General features: G+C 42.4%; 1 protein-coding gene across 4 annotated transcripts in view; it reads right to left on the bottom strand.

Annotated features, from left to right (window-relative positions):
- Window positions 1–2,774: 2,774 nt before the first annotated feature.
- The window catches only part of tet3 (tet methylcytosine dioxygenase 3), a 39,084-nt gene continuing 31,554 nt past the window's right edge, over window positions 2,775–10,304 (bottom strand). For all 4 annotated transcript variants that reach the window (XM_047590914.1, XM_047590911.1, XM_047590913.1 and 1 more), the window contains one exon: window positions 2,775–10,247. In XM_047590914.1, coding sequence (XP_047446870.1) covers window positions 8,461–10,247 — 1,787 coding nt within the window. In that variant the 3' untranslated portion in view covers window positions 2,775–8,460. The remainder of the gene's footprint in view (window positions 10,248–10,304) is intronic.

Here is a 10,304-nt window from a genome sequence, read left to right as displayed (position 1 = left end):
ATTTCACTTGTTTTCAGTAACAGTTTTTTTCTTGCACATCACCTGTTCTCTTTTCAGCTACCTTACTTTGGACAATCTCCCCTTTTTAAAAATTAATTATTCATTAGTACAATAGAGTTAATACAAGGTAGGTTGTGATGTTTATTTGTTTTGGGGGGGAGAGGGGCTAATGGGTGGGACATACAGAGATGATGGGTTATAATAGACAGTCTCTCTGAACAAACAGAGCATTTGTCACTTGATCAGCCTTTTCACTGGTTTGCTAAAAATAGAACATGTATGAGATGATGTCATCTGAATCCTTTGTCAGGCAAGTTTTCTAAGGAGGTCTATATGTTTAGTTTGATTCAGAGTAAGTTGGATTTTGATTTTTTTTTTCTGGGCCAGCATGGTGAGGAAGTGGTCAGCACTGATGCCTAACAGCAAGAAGGTTGGAATCCGACTGGAGCCTTTCTGTGTGGAGTTTGCATGTTCTCCCTGTGTCTGCGTGGGTTCTCTCCAGGTACTCTCAACCTCCTCCCACTGTCCAAAGACATGCTCGTTAGGTTCATTGATGGGTTCATTGAAGGTGTGAGTGTCAATGTCTGTCTCTCTGTGTTAGTCCTGCAGTAGACAGGAGACTTGTGTACAGCGCCTCTCACCCCGCGACCCTCCAGAGCAGTGATTCCCAGCCACTGTCATCAGGTGCTATCCAGTTTCACTTGAGCGTGGTGAAGTTATTGCGGTTGAGATTGCTGTTGATGTCTGATCATATACTATCATAACTTGTGTATTGTAAATGCTACAGTATTGGATACTAAATAATTGCAGTTATTTGATATATTTTTGCACTTAAACTCATTGTTGTTATTCTTTCCTGTCTGTATTCTGCAGAACCACACACACGCACATAAAAACACACATATTCAAAGAAAGTGCTTGCACAGTTCATCATCACTCCGTGTAATACCATGCCTGTAACACACCTGTGCTTGCACCTGCTCAGTAAATATTTTTACATCCATGACATCTTTCCCAAAATTGTAACTGAAGTCTAAAGCATTACATTCATCAGCCCATAGCCAATTTAGGATTAGATTTATTAATCCTAAATACTGGAAGCGCCTTTTTAAGAGCAACTTTCTAATGTAAGGGGCGTGGTACACACCAAAGTGACATTTATCAACAAGTATTTGTTGTTGAAAACTGACAGTTTTGTGAATAAGATATAAAGACGATGATGCACAGTTGGCCTCTCCTGAATCGTGCTGATTTCAGTTTCTTCATTCCAGATGGCCATGCCGTTGTGAAAATACTAATTGGTTCAGATGCGAGGAAGATAACAAGCAATAAATGCATTTTCCACATGTACATGTACACTCTTGATTCTGTTATTTGCTTTTTTGTTTTTTTATACATTAGTTTGCCAAATTGAACTGCCAACCAGGGTAATTTCTCTCACTGGTGGGCTCTGTTTGGATCGCTGACAGTCACAGTGGCTGGAGGCCAATCAGCAGCTTGCCGAACCGTGCTGACACAGCTTCAATATCTATTGCTGATTTGCAATCCATAACTGATTTTCCTTCATCCCTTTCAGCAGAAAGATGAGTTCTGCTGAAACAGACGAGTTCTCAATGAACTCATGTGTTTCTTGTTGTTAACATTTTGACTTAAGTTTGTTGGTATAATGCTACTTCCTGGTTGAGGCTCCCTTCTTCACCAGGAATCTCTTCTAAAATTTTCACACTCACTTTATTATAACTGAAATGCTGATTTAAGGATTTTTTTTTTTTTTTACCACTTTTACGGAACAGGCAATTCAAGCATCCAGTAGTGAGGGTTATAGTGACAACTTTGCTTTGCATCAAATGCAAGGGGCCCAAATCACGATGTCTGCTCAGGTTTGCATTCCTGACGACTATTTCTTGTTTCCTGTATTTGTGCTAAGTGAGGACAACATCACAAGCTGCCAGGACTTGGTATTTACCATAAAGACTTTGAGCCAGTATTGATTCTTGTATCTAGCTCACAGGGATTTATTTCTTATAATGTCAAACTTCCAGTGTAAGTCTTGTCTTTGAGACTCAGCTAACTGCACAGGAGGCAAGAAAATGTCCTTGATGCTTCACTTATCCTGGCTTTAAAAGTAAACTCATCTTGAGTACGTTTAGAAAGCAGAAACAATTAGGCAGGACATTCTGCTTTTGTGTTAGAGAACTATGCAAAACACTTATGTACCAATTACTTCACACTTAAGTGCTTCAAGACAGAAGAGGCCTCTTGTTGATAAAATGCACCCTACAGAAATGACATGACATGTTCATGCAGCTGGGAGAAGGGGAAGCGAGCTTCCACGGTCATGTATGCTGTGAGTTTTAAGTCAGCACCAAGAACTTTCTGAGAATGTGAAAGGATGTGCTTATTGATGTGACAGGAAATAGCCTCCACTTTCTCTCTTCGGCCTCATCCTGTCCTTGACGCCCTCACATTTTCCTCCTGCTGGCAGGTCAGCGTGGAAGGGGGCAAGAGTAGACTAGGCATCTACAGTAATTGGTCAGCACCCCCAGGAGAAGCTTTCTAAACTTTCCTCTTATTAGATCCTTCAGATGGAACCACCTGAGGCTACTAATCAAAGTAGAGACATCAGTCAGTGAAATGATGTGAGTTAGGTTCCCATTGGAGGTAATTGGATACTCTGAGAGCTCCACGGCTCTCTGTTGGCCATCGCAGCAACGCAGCAATTAAAATCAGACTCTGATTACACCTTGACCAGGAAATTAAGCCACTTAACTGAACATGTTTCACTTATTTTTATTTTATTCATCGCGCAACATAAAACAATATTGTGGGATTTTTTTTTTTTTTACCACATACACTATGTATTCACATAATACACCATACAGCTACAAAGAGAGAGAGAGACCAAACAAAAACACTATTCTTTTTACATACTGCATCCTTGACATGAAAAATAAAGAACCAAGAACAATCCCAAAACTCAAAAAGGAATGTAGCTGCCAGTTGTGTAGATTATTTTCTTTTTCTTTTCCTTCTTTTCCATTTTTTTGTTTTTTAAATGGGCCAGGGTCCAAGTCTCAACCCTAGATTTGGAGAGCATTCATTAAATTAGGTGTTCATAATTATTTTCATTTTTATAGTGGGCCATACACAGTGTGATGCATATGTGATATTTTGAGAAAGACAAAATATACAATGTTCAAGAGAAAGAGAAGGTGTGAGTGAAGGAAGTGCATGACAGGGGAGAGGAAGTAGGAGGCAGTACACAACTCTTGTATTGTTCAAATATCTTAGCATTCAGTTAACAGGAACATGTACAACATACTCAAAAGAAAGTTTTAATAGCCTCTGGTACTTGCGCTGTACCACATGTGAAACCCAGATAACAGTCTTCATATAATATGATTCTATATCTCGTCCTAGTTTACATGAATTCAAGTACAATATGGAATGAATATTAATAGAGAATGTAGTCAACTGTTTGAGTGCCCTCCCGCCCTCAAAAAGAGATGGAAATTTGTAGCATTGTAACAAAAGACTTTTCATAAAGTCAGCACCAGGGCAGCTTCCCATCCTGCAAAACTGCCTTAATCAAAAGTATAGTTCTCTTAACATTCGAAGAGCTCAGAAAAATATTTGTGGCAATCATATATCTCACATTTTTTATTTTTTATTTTTTTTACACAGTGAATTTTAAGGTGTAGCATCATAGCACCAGCTGACCATCCTCCCTCCACCAACACGACTGAGAGGTGGCACCTCTCATGAGAACCATCACCCGAACTTGTGAGACATTTAGAAATTTACAAAGTTAATAAACGCGTACACTTTATCCTCAGCACCCTTTCTTCGGTAAGTGTGTGTAATGTAGGCTGTGCATTTTTTTTGTTTTTTTTGCACCAGCTCCTGCATGAGTCAGACTACTGTTAGTCATGATGAATGGGTCAAATAATTAATTATCATTACGAACTCAACCTCTGGTGTTTTCCACAGAGAAGGCGCAATTTTTCTGCTATGTGCATACTTAACTATGATGAAAGCTAGAGCAGATAATAATGATAGATACATCTAAACAAGCAGGGAGGCAGTCTCTTACCTGATAGTCTAACACAACTGACAAAGATTGCTGAGCTACTCACTACCACATCACCCATTGATTCACCTCAGACCGGATCTGCAGCTACCAGTATGTTCCTAGACATCCCCTCTCGGCTGCAGCTCTATACACAAGTGGCAAATGTATGAAGGGCAGCTTTATGTATGTATATAAACGGAATCGTTCAACATTTGGAAATATTCTTTTCTGACTTTTCTGAATTTCTTGGTGCGACTTATGGTACGTACACGCCAAGCTGACGTCAAAGAACAACAGATTGCATTGCAAAGAACCAACAGTGGAGGCCGACCGTGAAGTCACCTGAACAAAACAAGAAAACTATGAACCTGAGTGAGAGGAAATAATTCTATATAACAACAGGAGGTCTGCAGTAGTCTGGATTTGTCAATCAAAAAGGTAAAATGGAAGAACTACAATTAGCCGGGAGACTGGGAAGAGCAACAAACCGTAGTATAGAGCAGGTCAGCATGAATCATGCTAATCTCTTGCATTTCGTTATGAATATGAATGTATAGCCTGCAGGCAGTTTTGACTAGCATATAGCGTAAACACAGAAGAAAGACAATCTGTCTACCAGCACCTCTAAAGTTGTTTGAAAATAGTAGTTGCCAGAACATGTTTTTACAGGAGTTTATGTGCCTGGCAAGCTCTTGGTTAGGATTTCCCATGGTCTCTGCTGGTGGCCTGGTTATCTGGAAGAAATAGTCCAGCACATAACTCACGTCAAAGCACGACTTGGTGTGTTTAGACTTTGGCTTTTGTAGCAATCAAACTAACTATAACTTGTTAATGAGCTTTATAGCTGCTGGCAGGCGGATGTTACTACCTTCCAACAACTGTTGCCCCCTGTTTTCAGGCTTCGTGCTAAGCTAAGCTAAGCTAACCAGCTGCTTGCCGTAGCGTCATATTTTGTGTATGGAAACACAAGTGGTACCAGTGCAACTCTTGGAGAGAATGTGAATAAGCATATTTCCAAAAATGTCAAACTATTCCTTTGAACAACACACTAGACACGTCATGTTTAAGGCTACACATTTCTGTTCACCCTTAGCTTACTGACAGTAGACCACAACTATTAAGTATAATGAAAGTGTCTTTTCAGGCTTAAATCAAAGTTCCATAACAGAATTACTTGTGATGAGAATGTCAAATAGATTCATTGTTGTTGAGATCTGTGTAGAACTGCAACACAGGAGATTCTCCTGTTTGTTTTTGGGACTGTGTTCAGTGAGTCAGTTGTGTTGGGCGTCATGTTTCACAATTAGGCTCATGTATTTTCAGAAGTGTGTGACAGGGCTCCGTCAGTTACATGCTGACAGGGGGTACAGTACTTATGAAAGCAAATCAGCAGTGTTACTAAGCACACATTTACACACAACATATTGGGACCAAGTGTTGTTTACTGTTGTTAAGGGCTGTCAAAGACTTTATAATACCCCCCCTGCCATTCATGGTTTAGTTACTATCCTCACCAGTTAAATAATCTTACCTAAATAGTTTAATATTTACACGTTTTATCTCTCTCTTGAGAAAATAATAAAAAAAAAAAACTACGCTTCAAGTTGTCAATAATCGGCTCTTTCTTTTTGTCATTAAAATCAAGATTAAAAGTGCTTTTATAAATCTTTTCTTCTCTATTTACAATTTGTATTAGCTATATAAAAAAAGATGAAAAAAAACAATAACATCAAAGACAATCATTATCATCATCACCATGTAGTAATAAATAAGAGTAAAAAAAAGAAAAAAAAGAAAAAAAAAAGCAGGTTAAAATGAGTGTGGAGATCTAGAGCACACAAAGGGACATGCAAAATTCTCTGCCCTCAGTAGCAAGTTGTGATTGTGACCAGTGTCTCTACAGCGTGAGGTAGAGAGCTGGAGACCCTCGGGAGAGGTAACAGGGTCTTTCACAGATGACCAGGGCCTTGGCCCAAACAACCACCCAGCAGTTAGGAGTAGGCTTGTATTCGGTGCTATTAGTTGCTCTTTCGTTTTCAAGACCTTGTAAGAAAACAATATGAATGTGAAGAAAAGAAAAATGAGCCATTCACGGGGACTCCAGCCAGGCCATCAAATAGACTCTGTCTTTGGCTCTTCTCTTTAACACAATCATGCGTTTGTGTCATTTTTCAGACACGCACGCACAAAGTGAGAGATTCATTGATTCAATGCGTTTGCATTTGGTGCCAAACCCTGGACGCAACAGTAATTTAAGGTTTCCCTTTATGTCTCTCAGTATTGTTGATTCTGCGAAAAGCACTGCCTATGGGTTACCAACAATTGCATTGAATGACTGTGCTTTCTCTGCCTTGTACAGTGTACTTAGTTTGAGACAAAACCCCTATACGCCACAAGAAACTGCAAAAACTCCTCAAAAGGAGCCAGTTCTTGAGACCAATGACAGAGCTGCAACCACAGGGCGGCCACTTTGATTGGCGGGCTCTGTGGTGACAAGGTGCTTGCAGAAGGACACACTTCACTCTGCTCGAAGATGACAGCACCATGCAGAGGAAAGAGTGGGCCCAGTAAATCAAGTGTAATAGGAGAGCACCAGAGTGTGTGTAGGAGCACCAAAAGCACCGCAGTCCCAACACTGTTTCCTCCTGCTTGAACCCAAGATGGGCTTCCTAAAGGCGTCTTCAGACCTCATTCACATTTGTGCCACAAATCAACCTTGCCTTGAACTGCTTTGGAAAGTCTCACCCATAATCAGCAATCAGGGTGAGATCCCCCTCTACTGGTCATGGGTGCTTAAAACAGTAAGGCAATGATTTTCTGGCTTCTTGAATGGATCTCAAGTGCTTGTAGGTTTTTTTTTTTTTTTTTTTGTACACACCACTTTGAAAAGGCAGTCACTGCTGCCCTCTAGAGTTTACACTGGAAAGTGCTCACCCCTACTTGAATGTAATAGGAAGATAAAGAGTGCCACCTGCATCCATCTTTATGTGATAATAACAGATCTGGGTTAAATGGCATTTGCAAATAGTACCATTATTTTAGCCTCTGTGGGGTACCAGATACCAGAACCAGTTTCCTACACAGGGAAACAAAGGGGAGCATTTGTTAGATATTTCATCAAACTTTTTCTTTGCACAACACATTTGTTGTACCTGTGTCTTAAAGCAACAAATCCCACAGCTCTGGTATCCCACTTTGGTCAAAAATAAAATATTTACTTGCAAATACTATTTGAGCCAAAATTGAGTTAGAGCACCTAAATACAGCATCAAGTGCCATGACGAGTAGTGGAATGAAAAGCGATCAGAGCCGGAAGCTGAGCACCAGTCAAAAGCTGGAGGGGTGACCAAAAAGCAGGAGGAGCACATCATCTAATGACAAGACACGCCACAATGAGTTTTCCCAGTGTAATTTAAATGCAGTAATTTTAAGTTGGCCAATATAGCAGACTCCTTTTGGAAAATTAGTTTTGTTTCAGACTTCAGAGCTAAGATTGAACTATGTAGGGGCTCTGCTCTTCTATACACAGACAAAGACAGTGCTCCTCTGCTCTGTACAAACCGACAGAACATGGCAATGTCATTTTGAATCTGCAAAAGTAAGTTTTGGGTGCTATTTTTGCTAATTCAGTTTTTGTGAAAGCCAAAACACGAAAATCTAAGCCCAGATGATAGTAATTGGATTTATTCTTTATGAAGCCTAAACTGGCTTTCAACAACTTTAAAGATATATATCTGTTTATTGCCAGTGTGGAAACAGATATGGCAGGTTTACTTTTTTTGTATGATTACCTTAATACTGATTTGCTGTCTTATCACACGGATAATGGCTCCTCCTCTAAGTACAGCTTTAAGATTGACAAAACAAAGAAAATCAAACAGGAAAAAAAGTTACACATTTCCCAAACATGGTAAACGCAACTGTGAGAGTCTGTCAAGACTCAGACTGATTGATTTAAAAAAATATATAACCAAAAACAATCACCTCATTAATAATAACATTAATGAAAACAGCAATAAAAAAAAACAAGTCTTCATTATAATAATACCTGTAATAACAACATTGACAGTAACAATAGCAATCATAATAATATTGATAATAATAGCAATAATTAGAATCATTAAAATTCTATAAACAAGAAAAAGCAATGGAGTTCCTCTCCAGGGAAGAGAGGAAGAGCACCACAGGCAGTGTATCTGAAGCCCAAACCACTGCCTGACATGAGGTAAAAAACAATAAAAATGTCCCCTCCTCCAAGTGGACTGTAGAGGGGGCAGGATGGAGAGATGCCAGACTGTGGGACGGCTGAGAGACATTCATCCTGCTCATTGCTCCCTTCAACCCTCCACTGCACCACTCTGTAGCTATCAGTTCGTTTTTGTCTGGCCTCAGACAAAGTGGCTGTAGGGCCCAGTGAGGCGGGTGAAGGCATAGGGAGACACAGTAACCATAGAGGTGGTGAGGAACGTGGAGGTTGACCGTGTCACTGGCCCCTCCTTCTTGTCTTTAGATTGTCCAGGTCCCGGACTGGCACCTGCCACTGTGGCGCCCCACTTACGTTTCTTCCCGAGCGCCTTTATGTCCTCTTGGGAGAGGCCAAGGAGAGCTGCCTCCTGCTGCCTCTGCAGCGCTCTTTCTGCCAACAGCTTCATTTTGGCTTCCCACAGAGCCAGGCCATGCATGGGCTGGTTGAGGTTCTTGTGCTGGTAGAAGACCAGGGAAATGCGGGTGGGGTGAGCGCGATCAGGCCTTTTAAGTGGAGTAGTAGCGTGTAGTTCACGACGAGCACATTCAATCAGGATGGAGCCATGGGCTGGCGCTACCGCTACACCACCAATGTTGGGATCCAGGAAGTTGTGCTCGCTGTCAGACCACACCTCATCGTCGTCCTCTTCACAATGCTTGCTCTCAACATCACTTTCAGCTCTGCTGGGGTCGTAGCAGGCCTGATCAGACTGTTGCAGGGCATCAGGGAAGAGGCGTCCCTCAGGGGTAGGGGAATGGGTGCTGCCTGCCAATGACCCTCCACAAGACTTCCAGGCCTTTTCCTGGAGGCCAAGAGGAGTGGAACAGCGACTCTCCCCAGTCTTGGACCAGATTTTATCAGGGTAGGCGCCTGCAAGATTGCTGTGCTTCAAAACAGGGCTATATACTGCAGGCCCCATGGCCCAAGGATTTGGCTGGGGGCTAGGAGCAGGGCTGGCCCAGTGCCGTGGAGTGCCTGGGCCTGGGGTGCCTGGCTGTGGTGTGACTGAGCCTGAGTGAGAGGTGCCAGGTTGTGGTGTACCTGGGTGAGGGGTGCTTGGGCGTGGGGTGAGAGGACGTGGGGAGCCTTGGTGCAAGTTTGCCTGGAGCACTGTGCCATGGTGAGGGGACGGAGATAGAGGTACCTGGAGTGATGGTGATGGGGCAGGGGAAGCCATTGGGGCGTTTGGGGAGGGGTAGGGTGTCCACTGCTGAGGGTAAGGAGAGGGCTGTCTCTGGGGATGCTGGTGAAACTGCTGCTTGTCCAGATTTAAAGATGAGGGTTCAGGACTTTGTTTACCATTTAGATGGCCATCCCAGGCTGTGGGATTAATACTTCCATTAAGCTTGTGCCCTGACCATAACACAGGCTGGGGGGTGGATCTTGATGTGTTGACACCAGCCTGGGCGGACAGTGTGCCTTCATAGACCGGCACATCCATTGGTTCCTGTTTGATGAGTGGAGTGCCCCTGTTGGAGGCCTCAGAGGAGACAGAGGAAGGACGGGATTGGTTGTAGTCTACATGCTGGGTGTAAGCGTTGTGTTTTGATTGGTTGGTCTGCTCTGTGTGGGCCAATCTGGCCTGAAGGCTCTGAATGTCAGGCTTCTTATCTACCAGGAGAACCTTACTGCCTGTTTTGGGCAACGAGCCATTTCGACCCTCGTAAGTTCTCATCTTAGGGGGGAAAAGTGCATTGGGTGGGTAGTTGTAGTAGCCAAAGGGCATAGCGGGTAGACTAGGGTGGTAACCATTTACTGCGTCAGGTGCAGAGGGTTGGCCAGTTGGGGGGAGGCCTCCCCTTGCATAGTATGCAGGGTGTGGATAAATGTTATTGAATGGGTCTGATGCCGCCTGCACGGGGTATCCATCTATTGATCCGTTGAAGGGCTCCCTCTTGATGTTGGGCTTCACCTCTTGTTTTATAATTGCTGGTTGTTAGAAACAAAGGAAGACAAATTACAAACTAACCCTAAGATTTGATCATC

The sequence above is a fragment of the Mugil cephalus genome, chromosome 8 (assembly GCF_022458985.1).
Source record: "Mugil cephalus isolate CIBA_MC_2020 chromosome 8, CIBA_Mcephalus_1.1, whole genome shotgun sequence".
NCBI classification, from domain to species: Eukaryota; Metazoa; Chordata; class Actinopteri; order Mugiliformes; family Mugilidae; genus Mugil; species Mugil cephalus.
Note: the sequence above shows the minus strand (reverse complement) of the source record. Positions and strands in the feature narration are given on the sequence as shown.